This window comes from Mollisia scopiformis, assembly GCF_001500285.1.
Source record: "Mollisia scopiformis unplaced genomic scaffold LY89scaffold_1, whole genome shotgun sequence".
Lineage (NCBI taxonomy): Eukaryota > Fungi > Ascomycota > Leotiomycetes > Helotiales > Mollisiaceae > Mollisia > Mollisia scopiformis.
The window spans coordinates 165,758-184,492 of record NW_017263581.1 but is presented as its reverse complement, the minus strand read 5'-3'; the positions used below and the strand labels follow the sequence as shown (position 1 = coordinate 184,492).

Here is an 18,735-nt window from a genome sequence, read left to right as displayed (position 1 = left end):
GGTTAGTGATAGCGGTAGGGAACAGAGACATGGAGAGAAGCTGTCTTATACAGTACACGATAATGTTGGTCTTATGTTGGTGCTTAGTAAGTCCTCTAAATGTCGGACGTATGGTGGGTTGAATTTCTCTCTTCGTTGATTGATATGTGAATATAGGTAGATTGGTAGGGTATGGATGTTATCGTAGTTTGATTCAAGATGACCACTTGTTTGAGAGTGAGGGCAGGTATTTATGCAGCATTTGGATTCGGAGAAGAAGAATGAAGAGAAAGAGCTTTTTCATAGAACGAGGATGGTATAGCAACAAAGCACCTTGTTCGAGGACTCTAATCAGCGATTGGACAACTTGTTATAAGCCATGTGTTGGGACTACCAACAATGCGCCATCAGCGAGAAACTATCCCATCCACGTTCGGGCTCGGGTTCGGAAAATGGACAACGGAATACGGCAACAACGGCCAGAACTTCCCAGCCATCGATCCCCAAACTTCCAATCATACCGCATTGTCCCCACGTGGCAATCCAAAATCGTCGATGATACAACCCGAGAACGGATGAAATGCGAGCAAGCGAATCTGCTTTGGTCTCGCCGAAATGAGGTTGGCTTTTTTTTGCTTACTAGGCTGCGGGGCTGGATTCCTCCGAGATCAACATTTGAAGGGTTATTCGAACGTCAGATTTGGGATGGGTATTTAAGTTTGGGGTCCTCCCTTTAAGATCTCGGTTTTATTTTTGTTTCGTCTTTTGGGAGAGAGATATATGCCAAGACGATGAACGGCTGGTGGGACCCGAGGATGAGTGCCAAGTCGGTACTGCACCCGCAGCCCTGATGCAGGTTTGCCGGAGGTTGCACCACATCGGCGATACCGTTTTTATTGGATGAATCGAAGCTTTTTCAAATTACGAGAAGATAGTAAGGGCGGGAAAGAGAAGCAAGACGGTACAAGCATCAGAAATGAGAAGAAGAACAGGGAAATGCAGCAACAAATGAGACTTCCTCCTTAGGAAATGCGGCATGTGAGAGAATTCACGTGAAATCATTAGGTAATTACAGTAATTAAGTACAAAGGTTGGAGTGGAAGTACTAACCAGAAATAGACCACCAAAGAAATCCAGACCTTCGCGGCCGACCATATATCCTCGGTAGGGTGTCGACTTCCAACTCGATAGAGGCAACATTGAATTTCTCAAAGAGGGAGGACACAACAAGAACAGCCGCCCTTCTCGTAAGGTTATGGGATAACCGAACGATAGGAACGATAGGCGATGTTTGCCGATGACAAGCGCTGGGGATCTCGACTCGATCCTTTGGAATCATCTCCCAATCCTGCACGTCGTTCGTTGTTGGTTGTCTGTGGTTGCCTTTTTTTTTTTTTGCGACGTCAACAAGCTTTTCCCTCTCCCTTGCTAAGCTTTTTCCTCCCTTTCTGGTGGCTTTTCTTCGACGTCTCACTCGCACCGTGCGACGCCACGGCCGGCCGGCACTTGGATGGAAGAGGAAGCTGGCAGCACGACGACCGACGACCTTCATGCGATTTCACCGCGAGAGGGGGGCAGCCAATGGCGGCGGCGGGGCCCTTCAGCCCCAAACGGACGATCGCGTCAAGAGGGCAGGAGGAGAGATAAGGGAGCAGCGCCACCAACGAGATAAGCAGCCGATCGAGGCCAATGGGAGGCGGCTGATCGGTAAGTTTAATGCGCGCGCGCCGTTATTCATTCAAATCATAAGAGGAGAGAGAATCGGGGAAGACGAGGACAACGCTTTCGCCGAGATGGCCACGAGTTCGATTGGTGCACGGCGACTCCAGAAGGACAAGTACGAAACGGACGAAGGAAGGGAAGTACAGTCGAGTCGAGAGTCCAACGAAAAGAAAGATACGCTGTGCGGTTGGATGGATGACGGTGCCGGTGCCGGTGCCGGTGCCACCCCGAGAGATCTCCTGCGCTGTGTGTGCACGAAACCTTGTCTCGAAGAAGACGAAGAACATTCTTCGCTGGCTCCACTCGCTCCAATGGGGGAGTTACTTAAGTAGAAGGCGTGCAAAATGGAGCAGGTCAAAGGAATGCCAAGATACGTAGCTACTTAAGGTGGCCAAGGGAAAGCCACTCAAAAGCTTGTGTTCACGGTTCGGAGAGCTGAGGGTAGGGTGAGGGGTCTCGCCGCTTGTGGTACTTTAGTACTACCACCGTCAACGACCCAGTTCGACCCAGCTCCAGCTCGTGTGCATGCATCCATCCATCCAGGGTACGAGCACTGTACAGTACAGTAAATTACGGTACCACCTCAGCAGTGTACAGTAGCACCCATCGCAGAACCATCTCACCACTGTACCATAAGTACCATATCATGGAGCATCCCAGTCCACCCCAAGTGGTACTGTAGCACTTGCGCTTGAACTGACCTGCCTCGCCTGCACACCATTCAGCCGTGTGTCTCTTCTAGAATGCCGCAGCGACACGAGAGTTGGGAAATGAGTGGTCGTGAGGGTTAAAATAGTCTTTCGATATGACCCCTCCCTGCTGTCCCTAGGCGCAACCCCCAGTCCCAATATCGCAGTTCACGTCCGTCATCTAAATCAGATACCCAACACCACCTATCACTTTGCCCCCTCGACTCTCGACCCTCGACCACCAGATCCCACCCCAATCTGCACCCATATGAGGCGTTCCCGTTGACCAGTCTTGCCCTTGCCCCACGATCAGCAACCAACGCACTCAGCCTTCCTTTCCAGTCCTCGTCCCCGGAACCAGCGAGCCAGCTCTCGATAAGGGACATGTCTCTCTGTAACCAAACGGCCCGGCTAAAGTAGTCTGAGGTCATGGTTCCCTCCCCAATCCCCAAAATTCCCATAAGAACCTCTCTCCCCTGCTTGGCGAGCCTCTTGCTCCCTCCCCTCTCCCTCCCATCTTGGCACTTTCTTGTCGTGATACCCGTCACGAGCCAGTCACTGCAATCATGGCAACACAAAGGCCTGGATTCCAGAGAGCCGATACCGACTTTCACAATGACCCCCAAGCTCACTCTTCGTCCGTTGACCCTGAGAAGAACCCGGGTCAAAGCCCAGAGATCACGTATATGGATGATGAGCCAGAGTTTATTGCTGCCAAGGAAGATCACTTTGGAGAGACTGCTGTTCTCTCGGATGCCAAGGATGTCCTCACTCACGTTATCCACGTCGATGATGATCCATCTTTGAGCCCATGGACTTTCCGAGCTTTTTTCTTGGGTACGTGCAAGTATGTTTCTACTCACAGAACGGAAATCTAACAATAGATTAGGTGTCGGATTGGCCATCTTCGCTTCCGTGCTTCAGGAAATCTACTACTTCAAGCCCCAAGCTATCTACGTCTCCATCGTCTTCATGACCGTCATTGGATATGCTCTCGGTGAAACCTTGGCTCTGATCCCAAGAAAGGGTGCTTTCTTGACTTTCTTGAACCCTTTCCCATTCAATTCAAAGGAGCATGCATTCATTGTCATCATGGCCTCTGCTGCGGCCACCAATGCCGTCTCTACTGAGATTCTGGCTGCCCAGAGACTTTACTATGGAATGGATCCCAATCCTGGAGCGGCCATCTTCTTGGTTATCTCCTCTCAATTGTTGGGTTTCGGTATTGCAGGTCTCCTGAGATCTGTGCTGGTTCAGCCAACTAGGTAAGAATCCCGCTTTGTTCCGCTCCGCCCCGCTATTCCGCTGCACCCCCCACAAATTTGCCTGGAGCTAACATCGTCAGAATGTTGTGGCCCATCAACATTCCCGTTGTCACTCTCCTCGAAACTCTCCACAGAGATAAGCGCGAGACCAGATTCCGTCTCAGGGTCTTTTGGATCGTTTTCTGCATCCTCCTCGTCTGGGAAATCATTCCTGAATGGATGTTCCCGCTCCTCCAAGGTCTTTCCATCTTCTGTCTCGCCAAGCAGAACTCCCTGCTCTTCACCAACCTCTTTGGTGGTTCTCAAGGAAACGAGGGTCTTGGTTTCCTGTCCATCTCCTTTGATTGGCAGTACATTGCTAGTTTGGGTTCTCCCATGTGGCTGCCTCTTTACACTTTGACGAACAGCATGATCGGATACTTGCTCTGCATTGTCCTCTTCATGGGCATCTACTACGGCAACATCTGGGAATCTCAAAACTTCCCCTTCATGTCCCAACTTCTGTTCGACAATTCCTCCAACGCAACCGTCTTCTCAGAGTACGACCTCAGCTTGATCCTCACTCCCGAAAACTTCATCAACAGAACCGGTCTCGAAGAGAACGGTATCCCATACCTGACTGGAACCTACATCGGCTACCTGATCACCACCAACATGGGTCTCACCGCCACCATCGTGCACATGTTCCTCTGGAACTTCGACGACATCAAGAACGGTTGGTACTTCCTACACCCATCCCAACTAAAGAAGGTCCTCCAACCCTCCTTCTGGACCTTCTGGAAGGGAGGCAAGACCCAAGAACAGCACCGCCGAGAGGTCCTCGAGAACCCGGACATGGATCCCCATTACAAGATGATGGTCCAGGAAGGCTACAAGGAGGTTCCCAACTGGTGGTACGGCTGCGTGCTCATCGGCAGTTTCGCCGTCGGTTTGGGCACGTTGTATGGTATTGAGTCCACGCTGCCGTGGTGGGGATACATCATCTCGAACATCTTTGCCTTTGTGTTTATCTTGTTCTTTGGCGCTCAGATGGGTATTACCGGTTTCCAGTTCAACCAACAACCCATCATCCAGATGGTCGCCGGTTACATGCACCCTGGAAAGCCACTCGGTACGTTCTATCTCCTCCCTCCCCCCTTTCCCCCTCATTCACAATCTAACAATTTTCAACAGCAAACATGTACTTCACCGTCTTCGGCTTCAACGGCGTCCAACAAGGCCAATGGCTCTGCCGCGACCTCAAGATCGCCCAACTGACCCATCTCGCACCCCGCGCCACCTTCACCGCGCAAATGACCGGCGCCGTCATCGGTGGCATCTTCAACTACATCATGATGAAAACCATCGTAACAAACCAATTCCACATCCTCACCTCCATCGAGGGCTCCAACATCTGGTCCGGTCAGAACGTGCAGCAGTACAACACCCTCGCCATCGCCTGGTCCATCGCCGGCGACATGTTCTCCATCGGCGCCAGGTATCAATGGGTTACGATCGCGTATCTCCTCGGATTCATCGTGCCCGTCCCGTTCTGGGTGCTGTATAAGTACACGAAAATCGAGTTCTTCAACTACATCAACCTGTCCATCATCCTCTGGTACATGGGCTGGCTATTCGTGGGCGTCAATTCCTCTATCCTATCCTACTTCGCGATCGGCTTCTTCGCGCAGTACTACCTGCGGAAATACAAACCGGCGATCTTCGTCAAGTATAATTACCTGGTGTCGGCGGCGCTGGATGGAGGGACCCAGGTGCTGGTCTTTGTGCTGAGTTTTGCGGTCTTTGGCGGCAGTGGGAAGGCGCATAGTTTTCCGATATGGGCGGGGAATAATGGGGGGTTTAGTAATAATAAGAATGTAGATTATTGTATGTTTAACCCGGCGAATGAGTGAGTGGTGGAAGGGGGAGGAAGGGAGAAGTTGGAGGGGAGCTTGGATGGGAGAGGGAGAGGGAGGGGAGAGGAGGGGAGAGGTGGTGTATCTATGGTGAAGAGAAAAGTAAATACAGTAATGAATCTATCTTGAATCTAACTTCTCCACTCCCCCTTCTCCATTATCCCAACCCTTCCCTTTTCTTTCTTCGCCATACTCTCCAATTCTCCTTTCTCCCTCCACCCAGATCTCCTCTCTCTCCAAGTATCCTCCTCTCACCAACTCCAAGCCGTCTCCTCACAAAGCTCGTCGATAAAAGATCCAAAAATCACATGAGCGGCACAACACCACCCAACAACCCCTCACAACCCCTCCCATCCCCTCCTAAGCGAGCGAGCAATGAAATCATACCTCCTCCCTCCTCCCCCTCCTCCTCCTCCGTAGTACAAGTACAAAAAAGATCATCACTGCGCACCTGCACAGTGACAACGCCTGCAACGCGAGACGCCATTCCCGTGCCGTGTTTGCTTGGTTTGCATCCTTGCTAAGCTGCTAAGCTGCTAAGCTAAGTAGTAGGTAGAGTAGGGAGTTGTTGTCCATGACGCAATATCCGTGTGTGTTTGACGTTAGCTAGCTAGCTAGCTAGGTAGGTACTCTCTGAGATGGAAGGAAGGATGATGTGGATCGTTAATCGAGATCCAGCTAAAGATGCAGGATGCAGGATGCAGGATAGATGGAGGTTGGGGAATTGGGAGGGATGGACGATGGAGGGGTTTGTGACGAGGATCAATCAGAAGTTGGGGATAATTAATTAATTGATGTAATTAAGAAAGGTTAGGAGGTTAGGAGGTTAGGAGAGGGGAGATGGGGAAGGGGGATGGGAACGTTTTCATGCAGGTTGGTAACTACTCTGGTATTAGACGTGAGATTCAATCTGAGTTCTTGCGTTGGTAGGTTTGGGTGATCTAGATCTTGTGTTTGGGTGAGATCTGGGGGATGGGGGATGGGGGATGGAGAGAGGAGGGTGTGTGGTTCGTTGATAAGCCTGTGATGAAGATGATTGGAAGGAATCAAGCAGATCGGAGACCTATTCCGAGATGTTGGTTGGTGTTGGAGGTACTGAGTACTCGAACCATGGAAGTGAAGCTAAATGCGACATGCTCAAAAGCTGTCGAGAATGTGAGCTTATGCAGCGAGACTACGAGGCTGCTGGTTTGTCTGATTGATGATGCTGTAAGTGCGGAAGGTGGATCTAATTAGTCCGGATTTCGACATGGTGAGTAAATGAAATGAAATGGGAAGGATTAAGAAGGATTGAAAAGAGAAAGGTGTGACTGAAAAGAAGCAGAAGATTTCTTGAGATAATAATCTCGCCAGAACAGCTACTTCTATCCAACCATTCTACATATCAAGAGTGCAGCACTCCAAGAGTCCACTGTACCTCACATCCATCCTCAGCATTTACGCCAATCCCAACTCCAACGAACCTCCAAATGCCTCAGGAAGCTAGCCCTCCATCCTTGGATACAGCAGATGAGGATGCCTCCAAAAACTTCGCATCCTCAAGGAAGGATGTGAAGATTCTGAAGAAGACAGAAAAGAGAGAAGCAGAACTAGATCATTGTAGCGAACCGTCAACGGGAAAGATATTAATGACAGAATGTTTAGTGGCAGATATTTATCGCGGAAGGGTTATTCAGGGTGGAGTGACTGCAGGCGACTGGCACTAGTAACAAAGTAAGCCATCGACATCTTGTCCGTATCGACCTCAAGATCCGGGAAGTGAAATAAAACGAAGAAGCGTAATTCAGCAATAAACCTTCCTGCTCTCCTCCTTCATTACTGCGATGAAGCTAAGTGGAAGGAATCAGAGAGATCGGAGACCTATCCCGTGAGGAGGTTTTGGTGTGGTGCTGGTATATTGACGATCAAAAGTGGAAGTAGAGCGGAAGAAGAGATGTTGCTTTAGAGTTGGTTGGCGTACAGCGAGCAAGGTTGTGGAGATTGGTTGATTGATGGTGGTGGTGGGATTGGGGGAGGTGTTGTATCATAGCTGGCGGGGGAGAGCGGTGAGATGGTATATCGGATTTGAGCAAGGCAAGGCAAGTTAGGTGGGGACAATTGAGGAATGTTGAGAAGAGAAAGCTGTGAATGAGGAAAGAGGAAGAGTCCTGATGGGACAGTACCAGATGAAAGTACCAAGATAGCAAGGCCAACCCCAAGAGAAAACAACGAAACACCAGAAAAGAAGCACGTAAAGCTCGAAACATCCCTCCATTCCTTCTCCTCGCCAACGCCGCAGTGAACATCCCTGTTCTTCTCAAACTTCCATACAAGAACCTCCCTACCACCACAGGAAAGTGCACTCTCTCATGTTAGCAGTCATCAAGTGATCAGAAGAAGAGTGCAAAGGAGGACCTTCCTTGAATCTTCATCTTTCGGCTCGGAACCTGACTGAGAACTTGCGGCAGCTTGACCATAGCGAAAATGCGGCAGGGAGAATTGCGGGTCTGGACACAAGGGTAAGGTTCGTTCGGAGGCAGATTTGGTGATAGGCGGAAGTGAGCTAAGGATGTTCGAATACAAAAGGCAGCTTGTCCAGATGGGAAGGGGATATCTGGTGAAGGAGAGGGGTTTGGTGAAGAAGAGTTTTGTTGCGGAATGGTCCATGAAAGATACTGATGGAGGGTTGCGCGCAAGTAAGAAGGTGATACATAGTGCAGCGGAAGAGGAATGTATAGTCTGTTGCAAATATGCAGAGGTGATGCTTCGATTTGAGGAGGACTGGAGTGAGAAACTGAGTTCGTTAGCAACGGGAGCATGGAAGTAATATGGAAGCTCTCCTTTTCAAATTGCTACAAAGAACCAAGTGACCAGAAACCCGCCTCTGACTAGTGATGTACCTTGGCTTTAGGACAGAGAACAGAATGATGTGCATGTACTGGAGAATGGAGCTTGGTCTGGTTGGAGAGAAGCAGAAGATGCTCTCCAAACAACATGAAATATTTCCCCTTCAAGACAGTGCAACTACCAAGTGCCTAGAAAGTAATATTTGATCAATGAAGCTGTCTTGGAATCAAAACCGAGGGTAGAATGGTGTGAATGGACTGGAGAATGGAGCTTGGTCTGCTCAGAGTGAAGGCAGAAGATGCTTCTGCTTACAAAGTGAGTGAATTTGGAGGAGGCGTGATTGAAGGGTGTGGGTTGGAGAAAGAGCATCATGATGTGCTGAACAGACAGGAGGATGAAGCTAGGTCCATTTTGAGCAGAGTCAGAAGATGCTTCTGCTTGCTCAATCGGAAGACTGCTTCATTGAAGAAGGTCGGCTGGAGATATAGCATGATATGAAGAGCAGAAGGAGGATGAAGCCTGGTCTATTTAGAGCAGAAGCAAAAGATATCTGCGTGGAGGATGTGAATTGGAAGCTGATGTGACCGAAAGCCGTGTGTCAGCACGAGGCAATGACGAAGTATGGTTTGTTCAAGGAGAAGGCGGAAGATGATTCTGCTTGCGAATATCGTTCAGAATCTTGATTGAGGAACATATATTAGGAACTGAGCAGCGTGACATGATGGAAATGGAGTGGGCTCAGAGAGAAAGCAAAACATGCCCTGCAGTCCCTGGCAAGGTATGAATTGGAACCTTCCTTGGGTGAAGAACGTAGGTGAGAGCGTATCATGTGATATACAGACCGGAGAATGAAGGCTAGCGGGCTCAGAGCGAACGCAGAAGATGCTTCTGCTTGGAAGTGTGACTTGGAATCCTCTTTGGAGGGTATGGATCACAGAGCAGCAGGATTGCAAGGAGAAGGATAGATGGAGGAGGATGTAAATGCAAAGTGTGAGGCGAATGCTAGATTGTGGTAGTGAACCAAAGGGAGAATGAAGTCTGGTCTCTTTGTAGAGAAAGCAGAAGATTCCTTTGCTTCGAAGGAGTGAATTGGAAGCTGGCGTGACCGATGCATGTGGGTGAGAGTGCAGCATGATGTGACGAAAAGAAGAAGAAAGGATGAAGCTTGGTCCATTTGAAGCAAGGGCAGAAGAGCAAGATGTCGATTGAAAGTCTGCTTGAGCAGCAATTCCAAGATAATTGTTGGTGGAACTAGTGGAAGGATGTAGATGCTCATGAGAAATGAAAACTAGAACAGGATGAAGCAGAGTGCAGGAAGAGGAGTGTGAGCTAATCTAGCATGGAAATCGTGATGCATCAGTTTCAGAACGGAAAGGTAGAACCACAAGTGAACGCACTCCTTGTAATGCATGAGCGAATGGTAGAAAGCATCAAGGTCGTAATCGAGAACGTAACCACAAGAAGCTCGCAATGCAAGAGTGGAGATGAGAATGTCTTGATACATAGACGTGAAGATATATATATATTTCAAAAAGGAAAGGTAGAATCACAATGCAAAAAGCTTGCGAATCATGAAGAGTAGAAAGCATCAAAATCAAATCGAAAGCATAGTCACAAGTAGATCACAATGAGGAATGGAATGCAATTGAGGAGGAGAGTATGTCTTGGTTTGATGGTGACAACTCTAAGATCTGACGATGATCTTTGTTCTCCGTGCCTAGCCAGGCCTTGATGTCTAATCACCTCCTACAGATCCACCGAAAGCTCGCCGCCCTCCCACCGATGCATCGTGTAACCCCTGCGCCCCCCCTCTCTTCCGATGCTCTGCACAAACCGCAGGTTCATCGCACAACTCTCTCCGCCACTGATACCCCCTCCCCCCCCGCCCCTTCGCAAGACATATCCAGCCCAGGACATAACCCCTGGCTGTTCCCTCTCACTTTCTTCAGCGCATCTCAATCATCACCCCAATCCCAAAACAAGAAACGATTCGCGACCACTCGGCGCACCGCCCACATCACGCTCTCATCTGATACCCCGGGCTGCTGGGGAGCCGAGCTGCTCGATAGGTAATACGCTGCTGCCCGCCCCAAACGGCGGCCCAGGAGAAAATTCGTATGCATCATCGGAGCCAGTTTTCCATGCTTACGGCCGCAGAACCCGCTAGGGCCTTCTAACCATATCGGAGGAGGACCCTGACACCCACGTAGCGGCGCTCAGTTAGGCGACCTCAGTGCTCCATCACAGAAATAAGCACTCTGCCATATCAAGCCTGTCCTCACCAACGCCGCGGGTTCAAAACGTCATCTGTCCCAGACCATGACTTCCCGCAGGTTAGACTCCCTTCCCAACAGCACCATACCCTGGCACAGAGGAAGGGGGGGGCTCTCACACACTTGGTGCTAATGATGTGGCAAAGCTGTCCGGGAGCACTGCAACCCTTCCATTGACCTTGTATTGAGAGGTGGTATGAACTGCGAAAGAGATGACCGCGAATCGACGTCTTGGCAATCGAGGATCAGGAAGAGACTTACCTCGGAAAGTGAGAGGCCTTTCACCGGAATGAACACATAGGAATCCTCGCCCTCCCAACCACCTAAGGAGGATCCCGGCTGTCATGGAAGCATGAACGACGTGATGCCTTTGTCGGTGAGACTCCGGCGACGACACGAAACTGAGATGATGTTAGCAAATGAACATGAAAGATGAACATGACAAAACATTGAAAATGACGAAGACAAATCGCAAAAATAATAATAATAAAATGAAAAGAAATGTTGAAGTGTTGTGTGGGAAGTGCCTGACTTAAGCGAGCCCCTGAAATGAGGCTGAAAGTGAAAGGGGGAAATGACGAAGCCAAAGAAAAATCGGGAAAACATCACGGACGCAAGGGTCCGAAGGTAAAATAAAATCAAAACCAGAAGTGACCAGGGCTAATCTCATCCAGCCCTCCCACAAAGCAAATTTCTCGAAATTGAGAAAATTGAGAAGTAAAAAGATCGCGAAAAGCCTTGCCAAACGCGTCTTGTGAAAGTGGTGAAGAATTTTCCAAAGTCGAAAAGAAAAGAACACAAAAATGCAAGGAAGGGAGGAAGGGGAACTTACGATTAAAAAACTTCTGACAGGCTGGGCGACATTGCGAGGATTTCGATTGCCTTCGTGGATGTGATGACGATGGCTCGAGATGTGTGGTGTCTCGGGATTTTTCGCAGCGTCTTCAAGATCGTGATGGCGTAGTGATGAAGGACGCGTTGCGATCTTGGTAAACGTACCTATGTTCAAGATCGTGATGGTGTGGTGAGATGGACGCACTCCAAAGCCTAAAGACGTGCGGCTTTGGAGTGGAGAAGGTATGTGGTCGCTGATGTGATGCTGAGTTTTCGATGCTCCAAAATCCTAAAGACGTGCAGCTTTGGAGAAGGTTTGTGGTGGGCGACGAGGTGGTTCGAGTGTTGATGCCTTCCAAAAGCCTAAAGACGTGCGACTTTTGGAAGCAGTAATTGCGGTGGCTGTGGTGTTAGCGCGATCAAGAGAAGACGCGTCAAGAGTCTGACATACTGGGTTCTGATCCGAAGGTGAACTTGAAGAACTGTCTTGGTGATGGTCGAAGGGGTTGCGTAGGTGCGAAATCGAAGTCGAGCGCAGAACGTTGAGCGCGCGACAAGGGCAATTGAAGAACGAGTGCTTTGGGAGAATCTTGAAGGAAGTGATCAATTGAAGAGAGACAGAAAGATAGAGCGAAGCAGAGATGAAGTATCCGTCAAGGTCTCAGAGTGGTTCAACGAGGGTGGAGTGTGCTGTTGAATTTTTTTTTGGGTTTGTTGAAGGAAGGAAATTTTTTTTTTTGGCGGGAGAATGGGAGTTTATATACTTCTGGGGCAGGGGTTGGTGATTAGCAGGATTTTCCGGCTCGGAGCGTTCCGAGCCTCTGAGTTTGGCTTGTTTGCTCAAGCTAGCTTTGCCAAACAAGCCAAACGTGCCAAACGTTTCCTTCACGTGCAGAGCATCTTATATCGGGAATATGCGTGGCAAGGCCGGAGATATTTGCTTCTTATCAGATGTAAACAAAGCTGCATCAGCGCTGCAGAGGCTACTCTCCCAACGTATGTCTCAATTGCAGACGCCACAAAGGCTATTCAAGCATTACATATCTCAATTGAGGCAATGCAGAGGCTCTTGTCACAAATCATATCTCGATTGAAGACGCAATGCAAACTCAATTCTGGCAAGCCATACCTCAATTGAAGAAGCTATGGAACGGATACTCTCGCAATTCACATCTCAATCAGGGCAATGCAAAGGCTATTCTCGCAAAGCATATCTCACTTGAAGACTCAACACAAACTCTACTCTTGCAAAGCATGTCCCAATCGCACGCAAACGCAATGCAAACAGCAAGTACAAATCCATTACATCAAGTCGTATACTGACATAACCTCATTACAATACCAGAAACTTCCTTACCATACCAGAAGCCTCCTTCCTGCCAGTCACCCAAACACAATCCTCCCTCCCACCCTCTTCCTCACCCCATAAACGGCTGATACCGCTGTACCTCTGGCGCATCATTCTCATTCCCAGGCCTAGCAACAGGCACACTTGACATCGGGGAAGCACCCAGACTAGAATACCTCGGCGTAGCATACCCCCCCGACAGATGAGCATTAGCAGGCGTCCCCGGCGGAGAAGGAAGTTCCGTGACCTCGAGACCCAGACCCGCATGCTGTTGTCCACCTGCTGCATACATTGGTGTTGTTTTCTGTGCTTCGGGCGTATACGAGGCTGGTGACATTGGAATGGACGGCTTGTAGGTTGAGCCTCGGGTGTCATAGGAGGGGACGGGAGAGCTGTGCATTTGGGGTGGAGGATGTGCGGTGGATTCGTCGTATGTTGCCGGTCTGGGTGTTGCTGCCATGGCTGAGTTGGAGGGTTTGTTGCGCTTGCGGCGGAGGATGAGGAGGATGGCTACAATTATGGCACCGATGACGGCGATACCTCCAACGGTACCACCTGCTATTGCCCCAACAGGAGTTGAGCTTGGGCTTGAAGTATGCGTTGGACTTGGAGTTGGACTTGGAGTTGGACTGGTGGATGTGGTGAGGATTATAGCAGTGGGGGATGAAGATGGCTTTGTCGATGAAGAAGATGAGGACTGAGAAGTGGATTTTGACGATGTAGATGCACTAAGGATAGACATAGTGACTTCGACATAGGTTACGAAGCCTTGATCTCCATCTGTGGCAAAGAGAGATGCGGTCTCTATATCTGTCGTCGAATCACAGTAGAAGTTGGATGCGAGGATGCCTTTGTCGTCGAGGACGTATTGATCGCAGATAGGATAAAATGAGTCCGAACATATTGTTAGGTAAGGATCAGCAGAACAATCCGGTCCACAACTCGCTATGTCCGAGTATGGAAGACACGACGTATACAACTGACAAGCAGTGTACGGAGTCTGGCAGCATCCCCAAACACTGTATTGGGCATCATGGACACACGCATCTCCAAAATTCTCGCATGTCAAGTAATTACCTATCATTTCGTCAACAACCAGAATGTACAAGGGAAAGCAAGGGCCAACAAACTGGTAGAACCACTAATAAATCCACACGTCGAAGCTTCTTGGCTGATAAAGCTTGACGTCTGGCGTTTCCATTGCTCATGGAAGGCTAGAGGTCTGGGTGTTGGAGCAGCACTCCAGTCGTCAGCTCGCATGAGAAGACCATTATGCACTGCTGTTGGTTCTGGGCCATCCCATGGCAGTGTCGATACAGTGGTTAGCGAAATGAAGATGATCAAACCTCGATAGAAATGCATCTTGAGACGATTGATCGGAGCCTCGTGAAGGAACCCGAAACATATTTTCGGGGAAAACTCATATTAAGTATGGGTGACCACCATTGAAATGCAGACTCATCGCCAGATTCCTTTTGCAGCCTCGAGCTCTATCTGGAAAGTCTCTTGGAGGCGCAATGCTTGTCTTGAATTAGGAAATGGATTTACGCCCACGGCATGCAACCCTACGCTTCTGGTATTGTTTCTCAGAACAGACCAATGAGAGATGCAGCTACCAGAAAGTGGCTGTTTGAGGAGAGGCATCTTGTGGAGCCAATCGTCTCTAAAGTGAAGCTTGCACAGATGCACGTATACCTGGATGTACTTCAGTTCATTGTTGATTCCACCAACAACATTCTTGGAGCATCATTGAATTAATTCTTCGCTTTGGAAAATATTCAGTTCGATGGCCGAGAGTTTTTGAAAGTCGACGGTCATGACCTGACATTTTCTGAGGCTTAAGCCTCGTCCCTTCAACACCCCACTCGGGCGTACATCTCGTGTTTGTTTCATGCGGGGACTCGATGGAAGAGCCAATGAATGGCAATGCAAATCATGCATGCAGACACACCAACAATCCTTCAAATAAGCCTCCTCAAGCCTATCTTCAGAATAGAATGTCAGTATCGAACCGGATGTCGTGGCGGGGAACCAGATGTTGTTCGATATTGCTTCGGCGGGTACTAACCCAATCATGGCCTTGAAACGTAGGCGAAGTGCCTGCCAAGCTCTGGAAGAGGAATCGATTCTTGAAAAAGGAAATTGATCTGCGGACGACAAACAAGCTTCAGCCGCACACGGCAGGGCCCGCCTATTTCGGAGGCTTGGGATACAGATAAACTGGATTCGTGCGGGGAAAAGCCTACCTGATTGAGCTTTCAGAGCGGAAAGAATTGTCTGCACCTACCCGTAGGGACTCTCCCCTGCCTTAGCTTTCTGAGGCGACAAAGTTGGCTCTGCGAGGGCTGGCATATTGCGCTTTCGAGCGCGTTCAGCTTATTGTACTATAAATAAATCCCTCGGGAAGCAGCATCTCTCGGGTCGAGTAGCATCAGCGGCTTAACCTTTACCGTGTGCACATGAGCACTGCAGTCGTGACTGGTTTAGAACTACATTGCTCCCTCGCCTATGGTGCATATCTGGGACCTTGCTGGACTTTAGACATCGCCAGCCTCGTTTTAGAATATCCTACCCAACATGACGAAGCCTGCCACAAGATAGATTCGTATTGTACTGCTTTGACCAATCTTACGCCCGTGGCTTGTGAGATTCGTGGGATGTCCATGGTGAGACAGGGAGCTTAGATGTCTCCTCTCGTCCGTCTCCAACTTGTATAGGTCGCAAATGCTCTCGTAGCGAGGTCCATCACTGCGTTCGATTTCAGCCGAAGATAGCATGGATATGGATTGAAAGCCATCCAACGAAGGGAATCGACATTCGTGTATATGTCAAGGAGTCGTAGAACTGCCGTCGCAGATGTGATGCCTGTTTCCGATGATTCTGCTTCATCTCATTGCGCCTTTCCGTCTGTCCCATATGCTTATTCATTCGCAGGCTGCTGACTCTTCGAGAGATCGTATTCGAGGATGTCCGTGAGGTTGTGCGAGGCTTCGGAGAGCTATGTCGGAGCTTGCTTCGGTGGTATTTTGGGCGTCGACGCAGATTGATAGGCGCCCGCAAGTTTCAGACATAATGATGCGAGTCTGTACCATCGAGCAAAGCTCTCGAGGTGATCCATCTGCGTTTGCTGGGTATCGAGTCTCTGTGCTAAGTGGAATTAGGAAACTGAAGTCTCTTGATGCTTCAATTTGGCATTTCAGCCTCGTTTCCAAGGCTGCACACCTGCACTTCAACACCAAAGAATTGCAACTCGACTCAAAGCCGAAAGCACCATTCCACAACATGACGATATGCTCGACTCTACACCCGATGGCCCTGAGCCACCATATCACCACCTATCTGACGCTTTTCGACATTGTTGGATGAATAGCAAGGATCGCAATGCTCTCAATATCCTAGGTACATACTACAAGATGCTGAATAGCCCACTGTTCGAAAGAGACTAGAGCCGGAAGCAAGTGCTGCAAGACTGTCCTCAACAGATTATTGCCTTCGAGCCATTGCGAATTTGTTTGCTTGCTGTGCCTTGTCGTCGTGGATGAGGTTTTGATTATTGCTTAGTCCGAAATGTGACGTTCTAGACTTGGTATTGTAGTTATGATTCTCCTTTCTCTAGACTTTGGACTGTAACCGGCAAGTGTGATATATCTGTTCTGGTGTTATGGGAACAAGATTGACGCTCATGTAAACTCTACTGTGAACTGTGTCTTTGATGTTAGCCTCGCACTTTAAGTGCTTGGGAGAGTGAGCTGTCAAGCTTTGTAGCTCCTTGATTCCTGTGAAATCGACTCGTAATATTGATGCTGCATCTAGATCTTTGGTCACAGAGAGGGACAAGTTGTGACCGTAAGAGTTGGAATATCAGATAAAATTGTTCTAGAGCTTGTGGGACGATGTAAGTGGGAATAGCAAATTTTCTGAGGCGGGGGAATTCACATCATGAAGAAGACTGGTTTTACTCTGGGAGAGAAGATGGTCAAGGCTTGCGAGAGAAGGGCTTGAGCAATGGTTGAAGGAGAACCTAGCTGTTGCTGATCACGAATGTTCTAGGTTTGCAAGGACAATCTTGGGGGGTGGAATCTCTGGTCGTTGCTTTTTCTACACCTGCACATTTGCTTATTATCACATTATTCCTGATTGTCCTTGCTTATGCCGGATATTCAGAGGATCATACATACGCATCAAAGAGTAGGACAGATCAATTCAATAATTGCGTTCTCTTCCTTGCCGGACATTCAAAAGTTTGACTCAAAATATCCTTCAATGTACCATCTTTGTCGGACATTCAAACTCTCAACTTACCCCTCAACTCCAAAGCCCTTGAGTAGTCCTCCATATGCATCCCTCCACTTTTCCACCATCATCTCCGGGAAATGACCCACAGCAAATTCATTTTTATCCTCCTCCAACCCACTCACCATTTCCCTCACGAATTCCTCAACCACCATTGGCTTGATTGCTTTCTCCTCACCACCCATAACCTCAACCAATTTCTTCCTAAACCCCTGATCTAGCTCCGTATCAACATAAGGTGGCACTACTTCTACGATCTTGGTGTTTGTAGAAGAGAGCTGTGCTCTCAAAGCAATGCAGAAGGAGTGCAGAGCAGCTTTGGTGGGGCAGTATATCGGAAAGTACGGCACGGGTATAAATGCGAATCCGGAAGATACGACGATGAGGCTACATGGACTTTGTTTCTTGATGAAAAATGGGATGAGATGTTGAGCGATGATCATTGGTGCTGTCAGATTTGTGGTAACTTCTTTGGAGATCTGCTCAAGGCGATGATCTTCCGGATCGGGGTCGAGGAAGGAGAACATATTTTGAACCCCGGCGTTGACGATTACGGTATCGATATCTGGATGTTGTTTGAAGATGGCGTCAAGACCTGAAGGTAGAGTAGTGAGGTCTGAGTTATCGAAACATGATGTGTGGATGCTTGGATGGGAGGTAGAGAGGGACAAGAGTCGTTCTTGTCGTCGACCTGTGGCAATGATGGTCTTGCCGAGGGTGTGCAGATGCTTCGCGAGCGCAAGACCTATGCCAGAAGTTGCTCCAATGATGAGGACTGTGTCGTGGACTGACATTATGAAACAGTTTGGGCTCGGAGTCGGGTGATCTCTTCTCTGAGGCAGTCGATGTTCACTGAAGCCATCGTGAGGTTTTATCTCAAAGCAGTGCATAGCATAGATATGCACGAAGACACCCGGAGAACGAGCTTAAAGTTAAAGTCCGGTACCTGCATATAAGAGCCGCATGCCGATACATGTTTGCAGTCAGATTGACGATGTTTCTGCTATGCGAGAGGAAATAGGGGCTCGGAATTAAGCGAGAATCACGGATTTAGCTGACCAGATTTGATTACTCTGCGCCTCGCCGAATAAGATGCCGCTCATCAAGCCTCAAGGACGTTTAAGAATATATCAATATCCAATAAGGATTGATATTCTGCGCCCTTCATTATGATGTCGGCTGCTGCTACTGTTCGTCGCTGGCAAGGATCCCACTTGCCCATTCGCTCGCTTAGTTAGGGGACGAAGGTCGGCATGCTTGCTGAGAGCCAGATACTACTGTAAACAAGGAATGGAGCTTCTTTGCACAATAATTTCTAAGAGATTGGATACCCTTCTCATACTCTGTCAACCTCATCACCACTCTCTTCACCGCCACACAAGCTATTCTCTACCGAGTGCGTCACACTGGCGCAAAGCAGACGTTGAATAGTTTTTGCGTATATTTCTAATTTCTTCATGGTGACTGACCGACTTAAGACTTGATGCACCCTGGCGATTGGATCAAAGCCGCTCACCAAATGTGTGGAGCTTTCAGTTGTTGAGTTGCTATCGTGGAGAACTTAGTGGCGGAACATACGCAATCCTAGTGGAGATTTCTTAGCGGGTTCAT

The 18,735-nt window shown here is 48.9% G+C and overlaps 5 protein-coding genes across 5 annotated transcripts; 2 read left to right on the top strand and 3 right to left on the bottom strand.

The window, feature by feature from the left end:
* Nucleotides 1–1,529: 1,529 nt before the first annotated feature.
* Nucleotides 1,530–2,033, top strand: LY89DRAFT_662541 (uncharacterized protein; the record flags this gene model as incomplete). Its single annotated transcript, XM_018212652.1, has 1 exon — nt 1,530–2,033. The coding sequence occupies one exon, from the start codon at nt 1,530–1,532 to the stop codon at nt 2,031–2,033; it is 504 nt and encodes a 167-aa protein (XP_018078090.1).
* Nucleotides 2,034–3,076: 1,043 nt separating this feature from the next.
* On the top strand, nt 3,077–5,547 carry LY89DRAFT_692698 (OPT superfamily oligopeptide transporter; the record flags this gene model as incomplete). The annotated part of the gene is made up of 4 exons (XM_018216584.1): nt 3,077–3,227; nt 3,280–3,655; nt 3,736–4,766; nt 4,829–5,547. The coding sequence occupies 4 exons, from the start codon at nt 3,077–3,079 to the stop codon at nt 5,545–5,547; spliced, it is 2,277 nt and encodes a 758-aa protein (XP_018078089.1).
* Nucleotides 5,548–10,654: 5,107 nt separating this feature from the next.
* Nucleotides 10,655–11,083, bottom strand: LY89DRAFT_1682 (uncharacterized protein). Its single transcript, XM_018205551.1, has one exon. It carries the CDS (start codon nt 10,993–10,995, stop codon nt 10,765–10,767), a length of 231 nt encoding a protein of 76 aa, XP_018078088.1. The 5' UTR covers nt 10,996–11,083; the 3' UTR covers nt 10,655–10,764.
* Nucleotides 11,084–12,853: 1,770 nt separating this feature from the next.
* Nucleotides 12,854–14,213, bottom strand: LY89DRAFT_1665 (uncharacterized protein). The gene is made up of 2 exons (XM_018205531.1): nt 13,958–14,213; nt 12,854–13,908 (listed from the first exon to the last, which is right to left on the bottom strand). The coding sequence occupies exons 1-2, from the start codon at nt 14,037–14,039 to the stop codon at nt 12,902–12,904; spliced, it is 1,089 nt and encodes a 362-aa protein (XP_018078087.1). The 5' UTR covers nt 14,040–14,213; the 3' UTR covers nt 12,854–12,901.
* A 3,132-nt stretch (nt 14,214–17,345) lies between these two features.
* LY89DRAFT_603930 (NAD(P)-binding protein) lies at nt 17,346–17,948 on the bottom strand (the record flags this gene model as incomplete). Its single annotated transcript, XM_018210336.1, has 1 exon — nt 17,346–17,948. A coding segment is annotated over exon 1 (573 nt), but the record flags the coding sequence as incomplete, so codon positions are not given.
* Nucleotides 17,949–18,735: the final 787 nt, after the last annotated feature.

Coding starts and splice junctions, on each gene's coding strand:
- LY89DRAFT_1665 (XM_018205531.1), bottom strand. CDS start 14,039: ATGAGCAATGGAAACGCCAGACGTCAAGCTTTATCAGCCAAGAAGCTT. Junction 13,909..13,957: donor ATTAGTGGTTCTACCAGTTT/GTTGGCCCTTGC, acceptor ACGAAATGATAG/GTAATTACTTGACATGCGAG.
- LY89DRAFT_1682 (XM_018205551.1), bottom strand. CDS start 10,995: ATGACAGCCGGGATCCTCCTTAGGTGGTTGGGAGGGCGAGGATTCCTA.